General features: G+C 43.5%; 1 protein-coding gene across 2 annotated transcripts in view; it reads left to right on the forward strand.

Annotated features, from left to right (window-relative positions):
• mgat4c (mgat4 family member C) overlaps positions 1 to 27,157 on the forward strand; it is a 178,000-nt gene that overhangs the window by 90,466 nt on the left and 60,377 nt on the right. For both annotated transcript variants that reach the window (XM_023986036.2, XM_023986037.2), the window contains exon 3: positions 5,937 to 6,032. In XM_023986036.2, coding sequence (XP_023841804.1) covers positions 5,973 to 6,032 — 60 coding nt within the window. In that variant the 5' untranslated portion in view covers positions 5,937 to 5,972. The remainder of the gene's footprint in view (positions 1 to 5,936; positions 6,033 to 27,157) is intronic.

Consider the following 27,157-nt stretch of genomic DNA (forward strand, 5'->3'; position numbering starts at 1 on the left):
ATGCCTGTAGATGCCTGTAGATGCATGTAGATGTCTGTAGATGCCTGTAGATGTCTGTATATGTCTGTAGATGTCTGTTCCCTTCTTTGATTCTGACCAATAATTAAAATCATAGAAGTTATAAGAAACAATAACTTTCAGGTCATCTTAGATCTGGTTTTGAAATTACTCTTTGAATTACATTGATAATGACGTTGCTTGTTGTTTCCAACATCAGTGGAATACATCAGCAGAGGGTTTTGAAGAGCCCGCCACGGTCCTCCTCATTCCTCGGTCTCATGCTGTCACATTTATTACCCAGATCTGAGTTATGGTCTGTTGATTCTTCACGTCTTCAGTCCTGTCTTTCATTTTAGCATCTGGGCTTAATTGGTGCGATGCTGTAAAGCCACAGCTGCTCTGCCTGTTAGGGCAATAAATTACCACAATTAGGAGGCAAACAAAGGGGCTTGGCTGTCTGATCAATGCTGCAGCCACTCTGGTACACACCCATAGGTAGAGGCTGAGTCCCAAACGGTACACTGTTCCCTACATAGTGCACTACTTTTGATCAGAGTCCTATGGAGCCCTACAGATCCCTGATCAAAAGCAGTGCACTGTAGGGAATAGGGTGCCGTTCGGGACGCAGGCAGGGAAGGACATGCTGTAACGAGGCTTCATTGACACTGAGTTTATCTCAAACACCTGTGTCCCATTTTGGCCTGGATTCCAACTGCTTCCTGCATCATCTGCGTCAGGAAGCATATACCATGGATGAGATTCAAACAGACATTTTAACGGCATCCACCTCCGATGAAAATATCTGTGACTGCAGGGTGTAGTACACCAAGCAGTTTGGAATGTGTGTTGGCCATAACGTGGTAACAGCACCTCCGCTACTGCTTCACATCTACAGTATGTTTGAGCCATAGCAGAAGCATCATGTTAAAACAAAGAAAATAAAGGACTAAGTACCTAATCTGTGTATTGAGTGTAAGTTACAGAGCTGGTTACATATGGGGTTCTAGATATACATTCTATAATACAGTCGATAATCCCACCCCAATACCAGTAATCACTGGATAATCTCCACAGAAAGGAGGGAAGGATACAGAGGAGTAATAACAACAGAAACATCTGTGCCACTTCACAGTTACTATGCCGTAAACCATCACTTTATTCTTCAGTTGGAAAACATTGCCATTTACCTTCTCCATTGCTACATGATATGACATATTTATGTGAAGCTGCAAAATACTTTGGCCCCTGGAAGATATTTATCTCAAGAGTGCTTTACCTCCTCTCAGGTGTTCTAGGTCCACTGTATTGCAAAGCACCATGACTCTGTCAAGCAAGTCTGTCAAGCGAGATGTAGCCTAGCCGTTAAGAGTGTTGGGTCAGTAATCGAAAGGTTGCTGGTTCGATTCCCTGAGCCAACTAGGTGAAAAATATGTCGATGTACCCTTGAGCAAGGCACTTACCCCTAATTGCTCCAGTAAATTGCTCTGGATAAGAGCGTCTGCTAAATTACTAAAATGAGATTAAAAGCCACGAAAGAAACAATAGAGAAAGGAGATAGTCAAGTGTTTTGTCCTGATCTAATCATCTCTCTCTCTTTACGTCTGGCCCAGCCACACCACTACCATTATCTCTCCACTAGCTGAGGCCCTAAGAACTGAACACGCCATTAAGCCGGACTGAGTTTGACAAGAACAATGAAGTGCGCTTTTTCCTGTGGCCTCGAGTGTCTCTCTGAATAATGAGGGGCATTGTGGACCCTCCGCTTTCTCCTTCTCCTTCCATCCGATTCACTCTTCCTCTTCCTGTTCCCTCCATATCATTCACTCTTCCTCTTCCTGTTCCCTCCATCTCATTCACTCTTCCTCTTCCTGTTCCCTCCATCTCATTCACTCTTCCTCTTCCTGTTCCCACCATTTCATTCACTCTTCCTCTTCCTGTTCCCTCCATTTCATTCACACTTCTCCTTCCTGTTCCCTCCATCTCATTCACTCTCTCTTCCTGTTCTCTCCATTTCATTCACTCTTCCTCTTCCTGTTCCTTCCTCCGATTCACTCTTCCCTCTTCCTGTTCCTTCCATCCGATTCACTCTTCGTCTTCCTGTCCCTCCATCTCATTCACTCTTCGTCTTCCTGTTCTCCATCTCATTCACTCTCCTCTTCCTGTTCCTCCATCTCATTCACTCTTCCTCTTCCTGTTCCCTCCATTTCATTCATTCACTCTTCCTCTTCCTGTTCCCTCCATCTCATTCACCTCTCCTCTTCCTGTTCCCTCCATCTCATTCACCTTCCTCTTCCTGTTCCCTCCATTTCATTCACTCTTCCACTTCCTGTTCCCTCCATCTCATTCACTCTTCCCCTTCCTGTTCCCTCCATCTCATTCACTCTTCCCATTAAAGATCCAGTCTGGAGAGAGAAAGGGTCTGGAGAGAGAGTCTGGAGAGAGAGTGAGAGAGAGAGAGCGAGCGAGCGAGCGATAGAGTGTGTGGGGGGGGTCTCGGGATCCGGGATTGTCTCAGAATAGAATGGTCATGTAAGACCTGTCACTCTAATTTTGGGAAAAGTGAATTGGATAAATTATGTGTGGGTTTTTCAAACCGAGACCCTCATTTTTGCCATTTATATCCTGCGATGAACAATGGTAAAAAAAAAAATCAGTTTAATGGTTTTAATACACAGATTAATACACAGATTAATACACAGATTAATACACAAATATGACAAAACAGTATTGAGACACCACAGCACAGAGATGGAGCTACACAGTAGCGTGTCAGAGAGATGTTATTATTGTGATTCATCTTTGAGGCAAGCTAATATTATAAACTCAGTCACACCCACCTACAAAACCGGGTTTATTGTATTCATTTATGAAAGGGGAACTCTATGCTGTAATCTAAACAAGTGAATTGATCATTTATTTCAAGTATCTTGCTCTTCGGAGGAGCAATTAAATGGTTATTACCGATCAACAAAATTGTTCTAACCAACAGTCCATGAAATTGAGAATATTTTTTATATTAAAGTAAGAAGACGTTTTATATCTAATTACAAACCGAGTCCGAGCCCTGAATGCTTTGGCTGAAAGCCATATACCACGGCTATGACAAAACATTTATTTTTACTGTTCTAATTATGTTTGTAACAGGTTTATAATAGCAATAAGGCACCTCGGGGGTTTGTGGTATATGGCCAATACACCACGGCTAAGGGCTGTATCCAGGCACTCTGCGTTGCGTGGCGGGTAAGAACAGTCCTTAGCCGTGGTATATTGGCCATAAACCACATCCCCTCGTGCCTTATTGCTTAAGTAACTCACTCAGAGGCACAACCAGGAATGGTGTAGAAAATGTTCACACTTTATAGAGTCCAATTTTGAAAGGAGAACACCTTTTGAAAACACCCATTCTCTGTGTGTTTTCTTCTGTGTTATAGGCTTGGGTGCCCTTATTTCACCCATTTCCTGTGTTAGGCTGCTGTCTGAAAGAAATGCCTCTTCTTAGAGTTTTGTGGATATGACTAACAGGGTCACCCTGCTTATTATGACAATACTGTTATGATAATGGAAGGGAGGGTCTGTGCTATGGTGATAGTGCTGTGGAAATGGATCGCCTCTATTATGCATGGCACTATGGTCTTATGGTAATGGTTAGCAAGGTCATCCTATATGGGTTATGGTGATGCGTGGGTCAGATGTTTGTTCACCCGCTCGCAATTGCTTTTAACACATCCACAACTGCCTGACTATATGTGATAAAGTGAACATCTGAGGCCCACACTCGACCCTAACCTGCAAATATAGAATTTTAAATGTTTTTTATTTCACCTTTATTTAACCAGGTAGGCTAGTTGAGAACAAGTTGTCATTTACAACTGCGATCTGGCCAAGATAAAGCAAAGTGGTGCGACAAAAACAACAGCACAGAGTTACACATGGGATAAACAAACGTACAGTCAATAACACAATAGAAAAATCTATGTACAGAGTGTGCAAATGTAGTAAGATTAGGGAGGTAAGGCAATAAATAGGCAATAGTGGCGAAATAATTACAATTTAGCATTAACACTGGAGTGATAGATGTGCAGATGATGATGTGCAAGTAGAGATACTGGGGTGCAAAAGAGAAGAAAAACAATAACAATGTGGGGTTGGAGGTAGTTGGGTGGGCTATTTACGTTCCAGAGTCAAAATTTACAGTCACTGTCCAGATTTCAGTTAGGCTACTATTCCATTTAACCCATCTGAACAGTACAGTTCTCTTGACGTGTCATTTTGAAGTCTCCATCTTGTGACTGTCGAATTTGTATAGCGCCTCACAAATCATCACACAACACTGCTATCATCATCATCTTTTACCACTTCACCAAACATTAGACTAACGTTCTGGCCCTTCCCTCTATTCATTTTGAACTCTCTATTTCACAGCTTTTCTCTTATTGAATTAAACTCCTACGTTTTCCTTTTTGCCTCAGTGGATCGACGTAAACTTTTTATGACCAAGTTGCCAAAAGCGTTTGTCAATTGGTGTGTATTTGACATGCTACAGTTAGGCCCTAAAGCTGAGGCTACGTACTAACGGCAGATAAAAATAATGAAAGAAAAAACCACAGGGACTGTGGGTTATGAGTCATCCAGCGCATCACTAATGTGTGACAGTATGGTGTTATGGTAATTGCTTGCGAGGGCATCCCTTATGGGTGATGGTGATGGTGCTATGGAGATTAAGAGAGAGTGTTGTCCTCTATATATTACTGTATATTACCGTATGATTATTGTTTTGTTCTAATAAAAAAGGGGGCGGGGTGTTCTACTGTGTGCTATGATAATGGCGTGAAGGGCATGACCCGTGCAGGCAGCGTGAATATCCAGAGTAACAAAGACAATGTGCTATGTGTGTGTGTGTGTGTGTGTGTGTGTGTGTGTGTGTGTGTGTGTGTGGTGGTGTGTGTGTGGTGTGTGTGTGTGTGTGTGTGTGTGTGTGTGTGTGTGTGTGTGTGTGTGTATCCTTGGGGGTTTGTGTGTGTATATCTGTGTCTTCTTGTGCATGCAGCAGAGACGGAGCAGCAGAGAAAGAGTGAGAGAGGCTTAGTTAGCTGTCTGTTTGGCGCTCCACCACCTCTGTGATGTATGTTTATGGCCCATCATGGAGAGCCAATTACCCTGCCTCTGTGTGGGAGCACCACACCCTGTCATCTCTGCCATCAGTGTCTCTGTGCTCTAGGTAGAGAGGGACAATCAGCCACAGTTAGACTAGAGAGAGAAAGAAAGAGCGAGAGAGAGAGTGAACGACAGTTAGACTAGAGAGAGAGAGAGAAAGAGAGAGAGAGAACAACAGTTAGACTAGAGAGAGAAAGTGAGCGAGAGAGAACAACAGTTAGACTAGAGAGAGAAAGAGAGAGAGAGAGCGAGAGAGTCAGCCACAGTTCGATTAGAGAGAGAGAGTCAGCCACAGTTAGACTGGACAGAGAGAGAGTCAGCCACAGTTAGACTGGACAGAGAGAGAGTCAGCCACAGTTAGACTAGAGACTAGAGAGAGACAGAGTGGACATCGTAGGCAAAGCCAGCGTTTTTCCTTTACCAGGGAAACTCTTGAGAGGAGAGTCATCTTCAAATGTAAGGCAGTGTACTGGGCACAGTGGGAAGCTCAGGGGAGTTGTGACCTTGTTGTTTGCTGTACTGTTTGTTGTATGTGTGCGCACGCAGGAAATGAGCTACTCTTTCACATGCACGCTCAAGCTGCACATACACTTACACACCCGCTACGGTACATGTGCTTCACACGCTCATACACACACTCACACAGAAACACACACGGTATAATATATTGATGTGCGACACATACACACAGGGTACAGAGATGAACAATGGAATGCCGATGTGCACGGTATAATGAATTCACTTCCTGTGCGTTTGACTGACTCTCTCTTTTTTTTTGACAGAAACAACTGAGGAGCATTTGTTTGTGGATCCAGTCCATGTCAACCGTCAGAGCAACCAGACATCTTCCCACTAACACATCTGACTTCTGCTCAAAGGTACTGTAAAATTGAAGGATATTACTATATTATTAATCAAGATTTGATAGAAGCGGGGCCTCCCGGGTGGCGCAGTGGTCTAGAGCACTGCATCGCAGACTAGCACTGCGCCACCAGAGTCTCTGGGTTCGCGCCCAGGCTCTGTCACAGCCGGCCGCGACCGGGAGGTCCGTGGGGCGATGCACAATTGGCATAGCGTCGTCTGGGTTAGGGAGGGTTTGGCCGGTAGGGATATCCTTGTCTCATCGCGCTCCAGCGACTCCTGTGGCGGGCCGGGCGCAGTGCGCGCTAACCAAGGGGGGCGGGTGCACAGTGTTTCCTCCGACACATTGGTGCGGCTGGCTTCCGGGTTGGAGGCGCGCTGTGTTAAGAAGCAGTGCGGCTTGGTTGGGTTGTGCTTCGGAGTACGCATGGCTTTCGACCTTCATCTCTCCCGAGCCCGTACGGGAGTTGTAGCGATGAGACAAGATAGTAATTACTAGCGATTGGATACCACGAAAATTGGGGATACATTTTTTTTTTTTTTTAAATATAAAGATTTGATAGAAGTAGTTTCAGCCGTGGATAGTTTAATAGTTGGGTCGTTCCACCAATTGAGTACCTTTTGGGTAGTGTAACTTGGTAAAAAAATATATACAGTACCAGTCAAAAGTTTGGACACCTCTCTCAGTCAAGGGTTTTTCTTTATTTTTTACTATTTTCTACATTGGTTCCAACCGCCGTGTCTTTGTGGCCTCCACAATCACCCGACCTCAACCCAATTGAGATGGTTTGGGATGAGTTGGACCGCAGAGTGAAGGAAAAGCAGCCAACAAGTGCTCAGCATATGTGGGAACTTCTTCAAGACTGTTGTAAAAGCATTCCAGGTGACTTCCTCGTTAAAGCTGGTTGAGAGAATGCCAAGAGTGTGCAAAGCTGTCATCAAGGCAAAGGGTGGCTTTCAAGAATCTAAAACATAAAACATATTTTGATTTGTTTAATACTTTTTTGGTTACGACATGATTCCATATTTGTTATTTCATAGTTTTGATGTCTTCACTATTATTCTACAATGTACACTACCGTTCAAAAGTTTGGGGTCACTTCGAAATATCCTTGTTTTTTAAAGAACTTTTTTTTTTTTGTCCATTAAAATAACATCAAATTGATCCGAAATACAGTGTAGACATTGTGAATGTTGTAAATGACTATTGTAGCTGGAAACGGTTGATTTTTAATGGAATATCTACATAGGCGTACAGAGGCCCATTATCAGCAACCATCACTCCTGTGTTCCAATGGCACTTTGTGTTAGTGTAACAGTATAACTTTAGACTGTCCCCTCGGCCCGACACGGGCCCGAACCAGGGACCTTCTGAACACATCAACAACAGTCACCCACGAAGCGTCTTTACCCATCGCTCCACAAAAGCCGCGGCCCTTGCAGAGCAAGGGGCAACACTACTTCTAGGTTTCAGAGCAAGTGACGTAACTGATTGAAACGCTAGTAGCGCGTACCCGCTAACTAGCTAGCCATTTCACATCCGTTACACTCACCCCCCTTTCAACCTCCTCCTTTTCCGCAGCAACCAGTGATCCGGGTCAACAGCATCAATGTAACAGTATAACTTTACGGCGTCCCCTCGCCCCGACACGGGCGCGAACCAGGGACCCTCTGACACATCAACAACGGTCGCCCACGAAGCATCGTTACCCATCGCTCCACAAAGGCCACGGCCCTTGCAGAGCAAGGGGCAACACTACTTCTAGGTTTCAGAGCAAGTGACGTAACTGATTGAAACGCTAGTAGCGCGTACCCGCTAACTAGCTAGCCATTTCACATCCGTTACATTAGCTAATCCAAGTTTATCAAAGGCTAATTGATTATTAGAAAACCCTTTTGCAATTATGTTAGCACAGCTGAAAACTGTTGTGCTAATTAAAGAAGCAATAAAACGGGCCTTCTTTACACTAGTTGAGTATCTAGAGCATCAGCATTTGTGGGTTCGATTACGGGTTCAAAATGGCCAGAAACAAAGACCTTTCTTCTGAAACTCGTCAGTCTATTCTTGTTCTGAGAAATGAAGGCTATTCCAAGCGAGAACAAGTACAGAGGACAAGTACATTAGAGTGTCTAGTTTGAGAAACAGACGCCTCACAAGTCCTCAACTGGCAGCTTCATTAAATCGTACCCGCAAAACACCAGTCTCAACGTCAGCAGTGAAGAGGCGACTCTGGGATGCTGGCCTTCTAGGCAGAGTTGCAAAGAAAAAGCCATATCTCAGACTGGACAATATAAATTAAATAATAAGATGGGCAAAATAACACAGACACTGGACAGAGGAAGAGTGGAAAAAAGTGTTATGGACAGACGAATCTAAGTTTGAGAAGTTTGAATCACAAAGAAGAACATACATGAGATGCAGAATAAATTATAAGATGCTGGAAGCATGCTTGACGCCGTCTGTCAAGCATGGTGGAGGCAACGTGATCGTCTGGGGGTGCTTTGGTGGTGGTAAAGTGGTAGATTTGTACAGGGTAAAAGGGATCTGGAAGAAGGAAGGCTATCAATCCATTTTGCAACGCCGTGCCATACCCTGTGGATGGTGCTTAATTGGAGCCAATTTCCTCCTACAACAGGACAATGACCCAAAGCACAGCTCCAAACTATGCAATAACTATTTAGTGAAGAAGCAGTCAGCTGGTATTCTGTCTATAATGGAGTGGCCAGCACAGTCACCGGATCTCAACCCTATTGAGCTGTTGTGGGTGCAGCTTGACAGTATGGCACGTAAGAAGTGCCCATCAAGCCAATCCAATTCGTGGGAGGTGCTTCAGTAAGCATGGCGTGAAATCTCTTCAGATTACCTCAACAAATTGACAACTAGAACGCCAAAGGTCTGCAAGGCTGTAATTGCTGCAAATGAAGGATTCTTTGACGAAAGCCAAGTTTGAAGGACACAATTAATTATTTCAATTAAAAATCATTATATATAACCTTGTTAACAACTTGACTATATTTCCTATTCATTTTGCAACTCATTTCATGTATGTTTTCATGGATAACAAGGACATTTCTAAGTGACCCCAAACTTTTGAACGGTAGTATAAAAAATTGTCAAATATAGAAACACTTTTGACTGGTACTGTATATCCACAGTGCATTTGGAAAGTATTCAGACCCTTTAACTTTTCCACATTTTGTTACGTTACAGCCTTATTCTAAAATGTATAAAATCTTGTTTTTCCCTTCTTCCTCATCAGTCTACACACAATACCCCATAATAACAAAGGGAAAATAGTTTTTTTTTTTTTTTTGCAAATGTATTACAAAAAAACAACAGAAATATCACATTTACATAAGCATTCAGATCCTTTACTCAGTACTTTGTTTAAGCACCTTTGGCAGCGATTACAGCCTCGAGTCTTCTTGGGTAAGACACACACCTGTATTTGGGGAGTTTCTCCCATTCTTCTCAAGCTCTGTCAGGTTGGATGGGGAGCATCGCTGCACAGGTACTGTATTTTCACGTCTCTCCAGAGATGTTTGATCAGGTTCAAGTCCAGGCTCTGGCTGGGCCACTCAAGGACATTCAGATACTTGTCCCTAAACCACTCCTGCATTGTCCTGGTTGTGTGCTTAGGATCGTTGTCCTGTTGGAATGTGAAACTTCACCCCAGTCTGAGATCCTGAGCGCTCTGGAGCAGGTTTTCATCAAGGACCTCTCTGTACTTTGCTCCGTTCGTCTTTTCCTCGATCCTGACTAGTCTCCCAGTCCCTGCCGCTAAAAAACTTCCCCATAGCATGATGCTGCCACCACCGTGCTTCACCGTAGGGATGGTGCCAGGTTTCCTCCAGACGTGATGTTTGGCATTCAGGCCAAAGAGTTCAACCTTGGTTTCATCAGACCAGAGAATCTCGTTTCTCATGGTCTGAGTCCTTTAGGTGCCTTTTAAGTGGGCTGTCATGTGCATATTACTGAGGAGTGGCTTCCGTCTGGCCACTCTACCATAAAGGCCTGATTGGTGGAGTGCTGCAGAGATGGTTGTCCTTCTGGAAGGTTCTCCCATCTCCGCAGAGGAACTTTGGAGCTCTGTCAGAGTGACCATTGGGTTCTTGGTTACCTCCCTTACCAAGGCCCTTCTACCCCGATTGCTCAGTTTGGTCAGAATCTTGGTGGTTCCAAACTTCTTCCATTTAAGAATGAATTTAAGAATGCCTGTGTTCTTGGGGACGTTCAATGCTGCAGCAAAGGGTCTATATACTTATGTAAAGAAGGTATTTCAGTTTATTATTTGTGGAAATTTTGCAAACATTTCTAAAAACCTGTTTTTGCTTTGTCATTATGGTGTATTGTGTGTAGATTGATGAGAAACCCCCCTAAATTTTATCAATTTAGAATAAGGCTGTAACATAACAAAATGTGGAAAAAGTTAAGGGGTCTGAATACTTTCCCGATTGCACTGTATATTTCCCCTAATTTTAACATTCTGTCATAAAGAGGACATGTTCAACTTCATAAAGAACATGTTTTTTTGTCTCAAGAGGTTAAATAAATAGACTATAGTAAGTGTTTACTAAGTGCCAAATAAAGTAACAGGGTTGACATTTTCATCTTAAATCGACCATAAATCCCCTTGTAACTGGGGAAATTGAAGTTTGGAAGGGTCCACAGAGGGACATGTCAAAATGTTGAATTTGGGCAAGTCTTTATTCATATACATTTTTTGGGATGTATTCAATTTTCCATTTGGTCTATATTAAAGGGCACTTCATTTAATATAACAGGCTTTTAAAATACAATATTGGTGCACAATTTCTAGTTAAAATGTTGAAGGGATGCAAAAGGCATTCTTTTCGTGCAACGACCCATTTGTTTGTTGTTCTCCTTGAATTTCCCTTATACTGTACTTCTCCATACATCAGAGAAGCTACTGTAGCCTACAACTCAGTGTAGCAGAGCGAATGATGCCTCTCGCTGTGATCTGACATTATAAAAGGTGAACACAATGAGAAAGTGCTGTCTCACTGTCGCCCGCATACACTTAAAAAAAACATCTCCTAATTAGCGTGTACAAATGGGTTTTTCTTTTCCATTCCGTGGTACAGACACAGAATTTCGCATTATCTCTGTCTCCATCTGTGGAGGCTGGTGGGAGGAGCTATAGGAGGACGGGCTCATTGTAATGGCTGGAATGGAATGATGGAACAGTACCAAACATATGGAAACCACTTTTGACTCCGTTACGTTCATTCCATTTCAACCATTATAATGAGCCCGTCCTCATATTTCTCCCCTCCCCCCCCCACCAGCCTCCACTGGTCTCCATCTGTCTGGTCATTAGTTTCATCAGTTCCTCTCATGAATCTGGGATGAGTTGAGGCGGAGGACAAAGGAGAATTTCATCCTCCTTTTGTATTTTATTGTTTTATTTTCTATAGAGATCGACAGTGTCAGAGAGTGAGATATATGAGAGGGTGGAGGTTTTAGAAGAGGTGAAATGGGGGATCGAACCCTGGTCTCCGGGGCAGTATATGTGGTCCTGACCACCGATATCTGTTCTGGAGGTGGCAGCAAAGACTGAGGACACTGACTCTCGGGACTATATTTTTGTCTGGCATTAAGCCAAAGCAATTGTCAAAAACACGCTTGTTCGCAATTTTGACCTGTTAAAGCTGGCACTCTTGTATTTTCAAACCCTAGCGCTAGGATTGGTAATTTACCTGTCTTATATGAGCTGGCTTTCCCAGAGGTAGGAAGGGTGGCAATATCTGAGGTGTGTCCTTAAAAAGTGCCAATTTCAGTATGGCTGGTGGGGAAAGCTGGTCTTGTGGTTGTGGTTGATTATGGCATGAATTTTCACAACGGAAGTGCAGCCTCTCCAACCGTATTTAAAAACATAAAAAACAAGCATAGCCTCCCCTCCTCTCACTGTACTGCAGGCTGTTTTCTTTGTCCTGCTCAATGCATTCACCAAGTAGTCAAGACTATCAATAAAGGGTTTGGCTCATGAGACTGCTTTAAAATAAATCTTAATCACCAAAGCTTTATTAAAATATTAAGTTTGGGAGCAGCAAAACAGTGAGTGGGAATCCCCTTTTTATTTATGTAGGCTATTGTATATTATTTTTGCTAAGTCCAGTTAATATTTTGGATGTGGGTAAAAAAAACTTCATTTAGGCTATATGCCCATAATGGAACGAGAGATGAGATAATCCGGTGACACTCATATTTAGAAACATTAAAGTTATTTTCCTCTAACAATTGCTTGTTTTCCGTTTCGTTTGATTAAAAAACAAGCCCTTAGCAGGCTACCCTTACCCTACTATAACAAAAGCTGTATGTATCTAGTGTCTTTTTTATGCTGGCCATGCATTAGCCAAGTAGCCTATCCATCAAAGGTTTCTAAATGGTCTAGGCTTTTGTCATCATGCTTTTGCATTATTCAGAATTTACATAGGTCTACCTGCAGTGCATACTCCATTCGGCTCCATTTTCAAGGAGCGCCTGTTGTCCGATTATAAACATATTCAAATGTGTCATTCCTATAACGCCATATCAATGGTAGGCCTAGGCTATATATTTATTGAGAATGTTCCTCACTCATACAATACAACTTACGGGAGCCTAGTATTTTTTATTTGAGGAGAAGTGTGATACGTAAAGGCCTATACTCATTGAAGCCAGTTATAGCAATGTTGACTTTCAACACTCCAAACATATTGAGCAAATACTGGATGATTTTTTACTGCTGCTATTACTGTAGCCTATGCCATTTAATCAATAAACTGTAGTATCAATCTACAATGGACTAGGACGAGAATATTCCGTGCCCCCAGCTTAATTGGAGTTGATGACAATGCAAAGACTGTCAATAACCTATAGAACTTGAGACAAACGCATCCAGTATGAAGCCATGAAAGCCTTGATTGACCAATGAGTGGCCAAGCCCTCATCACACCTACAACCAGCTATTTGCTCTCATAATTCCGTCTGTGACAATCAGGATAACAAATTCTGACATACCCCCAGACCTATAGCGCTACCGCCAGCGCTTAGATTTACCATAGCATTAGGTTTGTTGAAGTAGAGCCCTCGGAGTGAAAAGGCTTTATTTTCTGCCTATTGTATCTACACACTGTTGACAGGATCAAGGACAAAGCTGTGTTTGTGTTGGCTGGCTGAAGAAGTACACTTGCCCAGAGGGTTTATCAAGAGGGAAAATATTGACAGCAAAGCAAAGCCACTGTTGCACTTTGCTGCTGTTATTGCGTTTTACACTTCTGTGCTACAGACAGCAGAGTCACTATGTAGAACAATTGTCAACCGACAGCCAGAGTATATATGTCGTCACTGACAGTGGCACAGCCTAGACCGTTCTCAGGGCCATGTGGAGCTTCTTACCAGTGGATGTGCACAAACAGTAAAGAAGCTTTAGTGTTCTCATAGATTGTAAGTTGTAAATTGATTGTATAACTTTCAAGTTAACAGGTGGTTCACGCAACAGTTTGAATAGCTTCTGGTTTTTGCTGGTGTCTCAATCTTCCCATTCTCCAGTAAAAAGCCATTGTTAGTTGATTTTCGGACTGGTGGGAGGCGTCATTTACTGACAGAAGCAAATGTGATACATACTTTTCCAATCAACAGATAACTGTATGAAGTGAGACACTTGAGTGAATGAGACATTTTACATTCTTTAAGTGACTTGAAACAGTTTAAAGTGAGAATGAAGTGAACCAGATCTTCATCTGCTCGAATGAAGCAACACTGATGTGGGTGATCTGCATTAAAGATGAATGCAAACAGCTGTTCTTCCTACAGGACAGACAGCAAGAACCAATGCCTGTGTACTCACATTCCAGATCAGGGAGAAGGAGGAAGTAGCCTTGAGAAAAACATCACAGCCGATTGGCGTGGAGCTAGAGCACCTATCCCAGCTGCCCAAGCTGTGCATAGCGTCAAAGAGAGCTCACACTAAGCAGCCCTTTCACAATAACGTTTAATTCAGATTTCACTCAGCTCAACACCACCAGCAGTTTACGTGATGGAGGGAATGGTTGCTTGAGCGGTTGTTAAATAACCTTGAGCATCTGGAATGTGGTGATCACTGGTCAATAAAGTAATTTGTCTTTGGTGATTGCATGCAATTTTTTATGTTTACACCATTGTTAAAATACATGTCAAGTCAAATGTTTAAACAGAGACAAAAGATGATTTTCAGATTCAAAATACAGATTTGCGGAAGACTAGAACACTCTTCCTCCCTCTTCCTCTCTCTCACTATATCACTCTCGCTCTCTCCATCTCCCATTCCGCCACTCATGCATCCTGATCCCCTTTTCGCGGGTGTTCGGGGAGATTGACGTATCGCTGTAAAAGGGAGCTTGATTAAATGTCCAGAGCAATGCAGCATTGAAATGGATTGGACATGCAGTGCGAACCACTGAGCAGCGATAGCTAGCTACTACTCTATTTTCTCTCCAGCTAGTCGTATACAGATGTAGATGATCTTTAAGGAGAGTAACATAATAGCATTCTCTCTCTACCACTGTGAGGGCCGTGTCCCTATCTACGTCCCAAATGGCACCCTATTCCCTATGTAGTGCACTATACTGTAAAGGTAATAGGGCGCCATTTGGGACGCAGACAGGGACATGGCCCTCACAGTGGTAGAGAGAGAAACATCACGCTATCAGAAACATCACGCTTGCCATCTGAATGGTAATGTGACAATCTGATTGCCAATTTAACACAGCGCACAACAAAGCACTACCCCCTCGCTAAATCAAAATGGATGCCCACAAAATAACCACAAACACGAACAATATGGTCAATCATAAACCAAATGCCATTTTGCATTTCATTTCATACCAATCCAACTGAGTAATTCCAATCACAATGGTGTGAGATCATGAAATGGATAATAGCTCCTTCAAAAGCAAACCTGAGGGGTCTGGAAAGATAAGACACACTGTCGGTGTCCAAAATAGCACCCTATTCCTTATGTAGTGCACTACTTTTGACTAGAGTCCGAATGGCCCTGGTCAAAAGTAGTGCCCTGTAAAGGGAATAGGGTGCCATTTGGAACGGAGACAGTGTTTTTCCATCATCAACACAACAAAGTCACACCTTGCGCCATGCAGCCCCCCTCCTGCCTGCCATGCTGAATAACGCCCGCCTCTGCCAAAACCACCACCGCTGAGGCACTGAGCTGAGTTATTCCTGCTGGAAATCACAGTAATAAGCAGGTGATCACCTTTAGAAATAACAGTTGGTTGTTTTTTTCTAATGGAGGAGCCACATCACACGCCGTCACTCCTCGTTCATCAGCAGCTGTTCGCCAAGTTACCATGGAATAGGCCTCTCTTTCTGCTTCAATGGTGGACTAGATTTCATCAGTTCTCAACTGTACAGTATGTTGTTAGCCAACCTACAGTGGTTATGGCTCTCAATGCTCTATGGTGGACTAGATTTCAGCAGTATGATACAGTTCATTCAAATACTTTACGTTTAATAGGTTAAGTGTTTACTAGTGTATTACTGTTACAGTCATTACCACCTCTTTAAAAAAAAAAATTTAACAGGATATTTTAAGTGGTGAGCCGTAATCCAGGGATGATAGTCACACACGTATTTGATCTTGCAATTACGTCCAGGCTGTATCGCAACTGGCCGTGATTGGGAGTCACATAGGGCAGTGCACAATTGGCCCAGCGTCATCCGGGTTTGGCCGGTGTAGGCTGTCAATGTAAATATGGCTTGGAGTAGTAGCTGTTAAGGAGCCTTTTGGACCTAGACTTGGCGCTCCGGTACTGTTTGCTGTGCGGTAGCAGAGAGAACAGTCTATGACTTTGGTGACTGGATTCTTTGACCATTCTTTGGGCCTTCCTACGCACTACCCTCTGTAGCGCCTTGCGGTCGGATTCCCGAGCAGTTGCTATACCAGGCAGTGATGCAACAGGTCAGGATGCTCTCGATGGTGCAGCTGTATAACTTTTTGAGGATCTGGGGACCCATGCGAAATCTTTTCAGTCTCCTGAGGGTGAAAAGGGTTGTCGTGCCCTCTTCACGACTGTCTTGGTGTGTTTGGACCATGATAGTTTGTTGGTGATGTAAACACCAAAGAACTTGAAACTCTCTACCCGCTCAGCAATAGCCCCGTCGATGTGAATGGGGGTGTGTTCGGCCCTCCTTTTCCTGTAGTCCATGATCATCTCCTTTGTCTTGCTCACGTTGAGGGAGAGGTTGTTGTTCGGTCACCACATTCACTGCCAGGTCTCTGACCTCCCTATAGGCTGTCTCATCGTTATCAGTGATCAGGGCTACCACCTTTGTGTCGTCAGCAAACTAAATTATGGTGTTGGAGTCGTGCTTGGCCATGCAGTCGTGAGTGAACAGGGAGTAAAGGAGGGGACTAAGCACGGACGCCAGCCGATTCATGATTTCGGCTGGCTGAGAAATGCTGCCTGTCTGTCTCGTCCCGACTTCCGACACGTTAATTACTATGGGACAGCTGGAGATCGAATTTGAATATTGAAACAATGTTTCAAATGTCGGAGAGACAGAAAGCAAGGTTTATACAAATCTCCGCTGTTGAAGAAAAATAAATGTGAGATAATGTCTAGATGCTTTTTATAGTGGAGATCAAGTTTATTAATTGCTTGGCTGGGCTGATGAGACAGTGTATTTGGCAGTCAGATAGAACAGAGTAAATAGGCATTTTAAAGTCATAGATTTAGCCGGTGGTAACTTGTGGAATAGCCACCGACTGGAATGCGCTTTTAACCAATCAGCATTCAGGATTAGTCCCACCCATTGTATAATTTGATACTGACCCAACTTACTTTCGAAGTGTCACTGTTAATCTGTGTTGGAGAGTGTTTCTGTGGTTAGTAGTGATTAGCTACTGGAGAGGATTTGCTCTACTTCTTCTGTAAAAGTGGCTTTTTATTTTTCCAAATCTCAATTACAGTGTTTGTGAAGCCTTTCACCTTCCAATTAATTCTAACAGTGCCAGTGGGATCTGTCTGACTTCAATTACCAGAGCAGCACAATACAATAAGTTATCCTGTTTGGCACTCTTATCTCTTCAGCTCTAATCATGGAAAACACAAACCTCTTCCAGCTCTACAATAGTGCCAGCTTCTCCCACAGTATCCTCAATAGTGACCTCTTAGCTGTGTCAGGTTCAGAGTGCAGGACAAAGGTCAAAGTGAGAGAGTAAACTTACTGTGTCTTTCACTGGTGCTTAAGCTGGATGCTTGCAGCCCAACCACTCGGTATGATATAAACCTGAGGAAGTTTAAACACTCAAGTTTCAGATTGTGTATTTAACTCCCACTCCATGGATCCAGTATTCCAGAATGAAATGCTAGCACAAGGATCGACCTGGTTTCTCACCATCTTGGTTTTCTGTACGTTTGAAATGTCTCAGCAGGCATCAGTCAAAGTTGATCCAATACTGTTGAGAGGAGAAAAACTAAAATGCCCTCCCATGAGATATCATTTCTTTCCTAGCCTTGGGGCTTAGCACACTGACCCTCTGTTAGGGAAGAGGGAGGAAGAGAAGAGAATGACAGAGAGAGAAGGAGAGAGAGGTGGGAGGCAGGAGGGTTGAGATTAATGTAGATCACCTGTCATCACCTGGCGGCTGATCAAAAGAGCCCATTGGCAGGCGGAGCACAGAATCCACTGGAGCCTCTTCTTTATGCCAAGTACCAGCTTCTCTGAGGTAGACAACACAAGAGTCTGGCTCCAGGCATGGAGTAGAGAGGAGGTGTGAGGAGGGAGGGAGGGTGTGATTGGAGGTGGAGAAGTGCGGGCACATAAACACACACATGTACATGTGCATACACACACACACATACATGCACACATACACACACCCATACACAAATGCATGCACGCACCCACGCACGCACGCACGAACACACACACAAACCTTCTCGCTCTGTCTCAAGGCATGAATCAGACACTTCAAAATGTCACCAGCATCCCTGAGAAAATGGAATGAGAAAGTGTGATGATGATAAGACGCTTATGCTGTGGGAGGTGTGGGAATATGAGACCATTGAAGGAAGAGACCAATCTGAGAAATCATTTTCACCGAGTAGGAGATGGACAGAAATGAGAAAGAGGTAGAGCGGCCGACCTTGAGTATCTTGTCTCTACCTCTCTGTAGTATCTGTCTATAAAGTGGAGACCGGTTCGAAGAAAATATTTTTGTTAAAAGCTTTAGGAAAATACATTTTACCAGGAAAAAAGTTGTCAGTCGATATGTTATGGTTTAACATAATTATGTGTCTAACCTTGCATGCAAGTGTCATAATGTAGTGGCGTGACAATACAACATGACAACAAAAACAACAACATTGTAATAGAATGGAAACGCTGTATAGCACATCTCTTTTCAAGGAGTTACTTGGGTGTGCACTTCTTCTAAATCAATGTCAAGCCTATTTCAGAAATACTGATTCAGCAAGTTGCAGAGATATACAGTGGATCTGGCAGTGGTAACCTTTCCAGATTATGGTGACATTAAAAGCTGCATGCGCCGAGCATGGGGACCCGACTACCCAGGCCCTCATCTAATGCAAACGTCCTCTCTCACCTCTATCTGCAAAAGTAATTATGGCAAACTGCTGTGACTTCTTGGGCTGTGTGAGAGACAGCACCTTGCATAGGTCCTAGAAAAACACTCATCTCTCCACGTACGGAGGAGACAATTATCTTTTCCAGTGTAGAGGTGCTGGGCTGGTGAGAGAGGAGACCAAGAGCGCCCCTCAACATTACCCCCCTCCTCAAAGTGCACTTCTAGCTGAAGTATGGGTTTATACTGACAGCCTTGAGGGCCTCAAAAGTGACACCGCTGAAAGTGAAAGTTGGGAAAGTGACACCACTGAAAGTATGCCTAAGGCTACCATTGCATTTGTCTGGTTGGGTTATCACACTAGACAGTGGGAGCTTCATCAATGTCATGTCAAACACTATTTCCCAGTATTTTCTATGAGATTATATCAAATGTTTGTTGGAATATCAGTGAGACTCAAGATAATCAGACATTTGATGATAATTGAAAATGTGCATATTATTTTGTGGCGTCGCTGCTTCTTAAGCTGCTGTTCCAGTCACACAAAACTGGATGCCACATTAATCCTCATGAATACGATGGCAGCATGTGCATGTTTTATTTCTCCTGCAGTCAAAGTGGTATTACTGTCACGTTCTGACCTTAGTTCCTTTTTTATGTCTTTATTTTAGTTTGGTCAGGGCGTGAGTTGGGGTGGGCATTCTATGTTGTTTTTTCTATGTTTTGTTCTGTTGTTCTATTTCTATGTGTTTGGCCTAGTATGGTTCTCAATCAGAGGCAGGTGTTAGTCGTTGTCTCTGATTGGGAGCCATATTTAGGTAGCCTGTTGTCTATTGTGTTTTGTGGGTGGTTGTTTCCTGTTTCAGTGTTTGCACCTTACGGGACTGTTTCGGTTGTTTGTTCGTGTTTTGTTATTTTTTGTTCTGTGTTCATTTTGATTTATTACAAATCTATTATGGACACTTACCACGCTGCACATTGGTCCGATCCTTGCTACTCCTCTTCAGACGAAGAGGAAATCCGTTACAGAACCACCCACCAAAAAAGGACCAAGCAGCGTGGTATCGGGCAGCAGCGAGTTCTGGACTCATGGACATGGGAGGAGATTCTGGAAGGAAAGGGACCCTGGGCACAGGCTGGGGAATATCGCCGCCCCAAGGCAGAGCTGGAGGCAGCGAAAGCTGAGCGGCGTTGGTATGAGGAGGCAGCACGGCAGCGCGGCTGGGACGAGAGGCAGCCCCAAAAATGTATTGGGGGGGGGGGCACACGGGGAGTGACACTTACCACGCTGCACATTGGTCCGATCCTTGCTACTCCTCTTCAGACGAAGAGGAAATCCGTTACAATTACATTATAAAGGGAGGTATCTATCATCGTAGTAGGGGATGTTTGTGCTTGTGTCAGGAGGAATGAGCCTGGCTGGAGCTTCAGGGAGCTATACTGACCCTTCTGTTCAGAGTCAGTGGACAGCAGTGGGCCAGAGCAGTGTATCCTAACCTATGGCCTCTGGCAGTTGGCTGCTGTCTTTACCTCCATGGAGCAGGCCAATTGGGCCGAGAGCCCGATAGGAGTGGACATTTCTGTGGCTCGGAGTGTCCTCTGCCCCCATGCTGAGACACAGAGTGCCCAGAGGGGCCAGATAGACAGATTATCCACCCCACTCCAGAGACATGGGGTCAATGTGAGAGAGAGAGAGAGAGAGAGAGAGAGAGAGAGAGAGAGAGAGAGAGAGAGAGAGAGAGAGAGAGAGAGAGAGAGAGAGAGAGAGAGAGAGAGAGAGAGAGAGTCCACTGCTGTGCTTAGCATGGTTGGGGTCAGTGCCATTTCAGTTCAGTAAATTCAGGAAGTAAACTGGAATTCCAATTGACCTCAATGCAGTTAAATGAGAAGATATTCAAAGGGCTCTAACTCCCTTCTTAGGTACAGTAAGTTTACCTCCCAAGGAATAAATAAAACGCTTGTAACATAACAGCATTGTGAGTAATCGCAAGGGAGGGTGTTTTCTAATCAAGATGTTTGTAGCAAACAAAAAAACTTGAATCATTCACATGGAGAGAAAAAATGTGCAATTAGCTACTGCAGAGAGAAGAGAGAAAAAAATCACATTCATTATGGTGAAATATGGCCACCATGAGGAGATGAAGCCTCTTGAGCTGTAATGAAGTAGGCCCCCTGATCATGAATTCACCAATTATGGGTCTCGTATAACATCGAAATTATGTGCATTTTAACCACTGGTTTATAATATAGACATTCTCACATCTTCCCGGTGGTTTCAAGGAGCCGTCCCTACTTGTACATGCAAGGGTTAATTACAATAATTAAGGCTTTGGTGTTCCTCATACAATCGCATGCTTGGCAGTGGAATATGTATGCTGAAAGAAAACGTTTCAATAGATTGCAAGGCCTTTTCCTTGTCTCATATTGCATAAAACATTTCAGAGTAATGTGAGCTCCATTTTCTTTTCCCTATTATTATTATTATTTTTTTAAGATGCCCACTTTTTGGGGGTGGGGGGTGGGGGAAGGGGATAAAATAGGAGTGCTGCACTCTCCAGGTCTTATGAGCTTGTAGGCTCTTGAACTCTATCAAACCGAGCCAAGCCAAGCCGTACTGTACCATGCTGCCCAGTAAGCATACTTTCACACTATTTACTCCAGCATGGTTCGGTTCACTGAAAGTGGGAAGAGCTGGCCCAATATCGTATTTGCTATTGCCCATTTATAAGTGGGCAGAGACTCCTGATGAAGCCCCAAAAACAGGGACCACCCTTTTGTGTCACCGCACTCATCGACATAATGTCATTCAATCTTGAATTTAAAATTCACATTTTCCTGCATTGGAATTACAATCCCACATGTACCCTCTGGTAACAAACAATTTTCTGTCAGCACAGCAGTTTTCTATAAAAACAGGTTAGTTAGTTTTCAAACTATGTATTCCCTGTGTTTTGTTGATCTCTGGAATTTGTTCCTGAAATGTTCATATTTCCATTTATACTCTCTATGAAACACTTATAAACATGACAGCTATTTTAAAGTAAGAAATATTGTTGTCTTGAGATCAACAGAATATGTGTGTCTGCATTATGTATGATGTATGTGAGCGAGAGAAAGAGACAGTGAGGTTGTCTGGCTGAGCTTTTATCCTCCTTAAATGTACCAAAATGAGTCTTGGGGAAAAGGAAGCTGTGTGGCTTTTGAAGAATTAATAAGCCTGTCTCATTTAGATGTGTCTAGTGTCGCTGGCAGCCTCTGGAAGCCCCAGTTTAAAATTTTCTTGACAGTGCCTTTGATGATCACTGATAACGTAGCGAGACTCCCAGGGAGCGATGCATCCGACAATGCAGAGAGTCAGTGGAGACCAGCTCTACTGATCCTGACTGCTCTTTATTGTCTGGCCTCTCTCCAGCATCGCAGAGCCCATCAATGCCTTGGCTTAGCGCTCTCATAAACAGTCGTTATCACATAAATTACACATTCCCTTGTCACAACATCACTGGGAGCGAGTACATGTATGGCACCTTTCTCTTTTCTGCTTACATGGACAATCAGTTAGGCCATTTGATGAAGGTCAGTGGCGTTTCTGAGCATGCAGGCGTTGGACCAGAAACTCAACAGGGTCATTTCATACAGATTTTGTCTCAGTTACCCAAAATGCCCAGTGCTGTTAAAGCATTTTTCACAGTGCTCAAAGTGAAAAGGCTCTGAACTTGAACATAGATCTTTATTGGAGATATAGGCGAAGGATAGCACTCTTAATTCCATTACTGTTTTAAACATTTTCTTTTCTTCAAGTTAGTTTCAAATGTCCCCACATTGTACTGCATCCATTTAAATACACTGCCACACATATTTGGGTTAAAACCTGCCCTTGACTGTAGAAAATTAGAGTAATGGATTTACTGAAGCAATGAGGTTCCCTCCCAGTAATATAATACTACAATTCAGGTCATATCTATTCTGGCTCCTAATTCAATGAACGGGACCCTACCTGGAACCCGCTTGTCATACCAATATGAAGCGTCGACAGGGAGCAATGTAGAGAGCTAGCCTGTGACCCTGTTTTAATATGTTGCCTCAGGGCCTTCACTGGCTGCAATAACATCACTACACTCACTGACATTGGAACCTTGACGGTACAGTAGATACTGAGGCTGAAAGATACTGAGGGAGAAAAGTTTGCAGAACAACGAGGGAATGCAATGAGGCTTCCACATAACCAAGTTATTCCACACTGTTTGTACTTGCTCCTATTGCGCAGAATCCGCCAACCCTCAAAGTTACTGTCATTAAAACCATGTTTTACATTCAGAGAAGTAAAAGTAAATGTCCTATCAATCATAACAGATGATGATGATCGTTCACCATGCAGAGCAAAGAAGCTGTGTGTAGGCTACTCAAACAAATCTTATTTGTCACATGCGCCAAATACCTTACTGTGAAATGCTTACTTACAAGCCTTTAACCAACAATGCAGTTTTAAGAAAATAGAGTTAAGAACATATTTACTAAATATACTAAAATACTTGTCCGGTACTGCAAGAGCTTTTTTAATGGTTTGTTGTTTGTGGAACTGAGTCAGACTTCATTAAGGACACAGCTAGACTTTTAGAGTTGCTTTTAATTATGTTGTGGGCGCAGTTTTTGAGGCTTAGGGATTTGAACCGGCATGAGTGAGAAGACCAGGGTACTGTCAATGGTGTCGTAGCAGATAGACAGGATACTACTGACACCAGATGAGTTCAGTTTTCTGGGGAAGTATAGGTGTTGTTGGCTTTTTATTGTTGAATAGTGTGTTTTCAAGAACCCTTCAGCGTGTCCTTTTTCTATGGATTATGGACTTCAGATGGGTTGATAGGGTTCAGTTGTTTGGATTCACTCCTCTGGGTTCTTAACTTTTCACTATGTTTAGTTCCAGGAACAAGCCTGTTCACTCACAAATCCCCTGTCTGGATTCTTGCTGAAGGTAACTTGCCTATTAGCAAGTTTAAACAACATGGCTGAAGGACTGGATGAAAGGGGCTTGCAAATAAGCTTGAATGAAACACAGCCATGCGCAGCAGGTTATCGACTGAAAGAACAAAATTAGAATTGATTTGCTGAGAAAAAGAGGTTGGCTGCCTTCTTTGGTACTGTAGCCAGTGAATGCTGCAGTGAATTTGTAATCCAGCGGTCTTGGATGAAGTCTCTCATTACTCTGTCAGACAGACAGGCCTGCAGAGGAGCAGATTGGGAACGAGACAGACATCAGGCTGTATTAAGATTCAGCCACTCCTCAATGCTTCCAAGAGACGGTTGGGTTGACGGGAGAAGGATTCTAGTGCAAAGCATAGTCTTGTCGTCAACCAGGGAATTGAAGGGATATGACTAGGGTTGCAACTTTCAATAAATTCCTTGGTTTTCCCTTAATCCCGGTTGGAGATCCCGGAATCAGGAGGGAATAAACTGGAAATCTGGAAACCTCCAACCAGGATTTCGGGAAAACCAGGGAATTTATTTAAAGTTCCTGTAATTTTGCAATCCTAGATATGACCATTACCGGTAAAGAAATCCGAATCCAACCAAAATAACTGTGGCATCAAAATGTATATTATTTTATAATAATATAGGAAAAAACACACATCACAACAAGAGAGACACCACAACACTACATAAAGAGAGACCTAAGACAACAACATATCATGGCAGCAACACATGACAACACAGCATGGTAGTGACACAACAAGACTACAACATGGTAGCAACACAACATGGCAGCAGCACAACATGTTAGCAGGTCAAAACATGGTACAAACATTATTGGGCACAGACAACAGCACACAGGCTAGAAGGTAGAGACAACAATACATCACGTGAAGCAGCCACAACTGTCAGTAAGAGTGTCCATGATTGAGACTTGAAATGAAGAGATGGAGATAAAACTGTCCAGTTTGAGTGTTTTTTGCAGCTCGTTCCAGTCGCTAGCTGCAGTGAACTGAAAAGAGGACGACCCAGGGATGCATGTGCATTGGGGACCTTTAAAAACCTCTAGGGATCGCGAACCGCTAGCGGTCCACCTGCGACAACATCCGGTGAAATTACAGAGCGCCAAATTCAAAATAAGAAAATCAAAATATTAAACATTCATGAACATACAAGTGTCTTACATCATTTAAAAGCATAACTTCTTGTTAGTCCAACAGCTTTGTCAGATTTCAAAAAGGCTTTACCGCTAAAGCATACCATGTGATTATCTGAGGACAGCGCCCCACATCAAAATACTTTTTCAACCAGCACCGGCTACACAAATATCACAAATAGCGATTAAATAAATCACTTACCTTTGAAGATCTTCCTCTGTGTGCAATCCCAAGGGTCCCAGCTACACAATGAATGTTCGTTTTGTTCGATAAAGTCATTTTTTATATCCAAAAAGTCAGTTTAGTTGGCGCCATTGATTTCAGTAATCCACTCCTTCAACATGCATACAAAGGAATCCAAAAAGCTACCAGTAAACTTCGTCCAAACAAGTCAAACAATGTTTCTAATCAATCCTCAGGTACCCTAATATGTAAATAAACAATAATATTTCAGACAGAAAGAACGGTGTTCAATAGAAAAGGAAAATAACGAAGAGCGCGCCCTCGTTCACGCGCACCAAAAGTCTACCTGTCCTGATGAAAACACCTTGGATAAACTACAACTACTTGTTCGTTTTTCAAGAAACAAGTCTGAAACCCTTTCTAAAGACTGATGACATCTAGTGGAAGCCATAGGAACTGCAATCTGGGTCCTATTTTTTGTATATCCCATAGGCTAGCAATGAAAAGGCCTGTGACCTAAAACAAAACAAAAAATTCCCGGATGGATTTTCCTCAGGTTTTCGCCTGCCATATCAGTTCTGTTATACTCACAGACATTATTTTAACCGTTTTAGAAACTTCAGAGTGTTTTCTATCCAATTCTACCAATTATATGCATATCCTAGCTTCTGGGCCTGAGTAACTGGCAGTTTACTTTGGGCATGTCAGTCATCTGGAAATTCAGGATACTGCCCCTAGCTGAATGTGACTGGCAGAATGGGTGTTGTATGTGGAGGATGAGGGCTGCAGTAGGTATCTCAGATCTCAGATGTCTTGCCACGGGTATACAGAGATGACCAGTTTATAGAGGCACATTTGATGGCAGAATGGTAAAGAACATCTAGCCGCACGAGAGCACCTTTACCTGCCCATCTAGAAATGACATCTCCGTAATCTGGCATGGGTAAGATGGTCATCTGAATCAGGGTTAGTTTGGCAGCTGGGGTGAAAGAGGAGTGATTTACGATAGAGGAAACCGAGTCTAGATTTAACTTTAGCCTGCAACTTTGATATGTGCTGAGAGAAACACAGCCATAGCCATACTCCCAAGTACTTGTATGAGGTGAATACCTCAAGCTCTAAACCCTCAGCGGTAGTAATCACACCGATAGCCATACTCCCAAGTACTTGTATGAGGTGAATACCTCAAGCTCTAAACCCCCAGAGGTAGTAATCACACCGGTAGCCATACTCCAAAGTACTTGTATGAGGTGAATACCTCAAGCTCTAAAACCTCAGAGGTAGTAATCACACCGGTAGTGTCACGACTTCCACCGAAGGTAGTTCCTCTCCCTGTTCGGGCGGCGCTCGGCGGTCGGCGTCGCCGGTCTACTAGCCATCACCGATCCTTTTTTCCTTTTCTGTTTGTTTTGTCTTTGGTTCTTTCACACCTGGTTTCATTTGCCTTAATTTCTGTGTGTATAATTTACCCTGTTGCCTGCCTAGGTTTGTGCGGGATTATTTTATTGTGATGTTGCTCGGTTAGGTTGTGCCCATTTTAGTTTCACGCATTTAATAGGAGTGTGTAATATTTGGGAGCTTTGTTTGTTCCTCCTTGCGTGAGTACAGTTTCTCTGTTGTCGAGGGTGTTTGCTTTTTTTTGTATTGTACCATACCTGTATTTGGTGGACTTGCCCATTAAAAGTACGCATCTCTCCTGCGCCTGACTCCTTCAACTACCTCCTAACGCAATATTGTCACAGAATCCCGCACCAGATCGATGGAGTCAGCAGGAGCTGACGCTCTCCCAACATCTATGGAGGAGAGCGTTCAACACCACACGGCAGTGTTACACCGGCTGGGGACCGCGGTGGATCAGGTGATGGCGACGATGGAAAGATGGGAGAGAGGTGGCCTTCCTACACCTCCACCAGCCACACTCCAACCAGTACCACAACCCTCTCCTTCGTTGCCTGGTCCCAGTGGTATTCGATGGGACGGTAGGACGGCTCCTCCCGGGAGGAGAGAGCGTGAACGCCCTCGTAGTAGGCCAATGCGGTATGGAACGATCCAGACTCGGCGAGGGACCACTACTCAGAGTTCACTCACCCGGCGGGTGAACGTCTGTTCCATCTAAGGCAGGAGAAGAGGAGCGCACGACTTCGCCCTAGAGTTCCGGACCTTGGCCGCTGGCGCGGGATGGAACGACAGGGCCCTGATCGATCACTATAGGTGCAGTTTGCGTGAGGGCGTCCGTAGGGAGCTAGCCTG

This window comes from Salvelinus sp. IW2-2015, linkage group LG4q.1:29 (assembly GCF_002910315.2).
Source record: "Salvelinus sp. IW2-2015 linkage group LG4q.1:29, ASM291031v2, whole genome shotgun sequence".
NCBI classification, from domain to species: Eukaryota; Metazoa; Chordata; class Actinopteri; order Salmoniformes; family Salmonidae; genus Salvelinus; species Salvelinus sp. IW2-2015.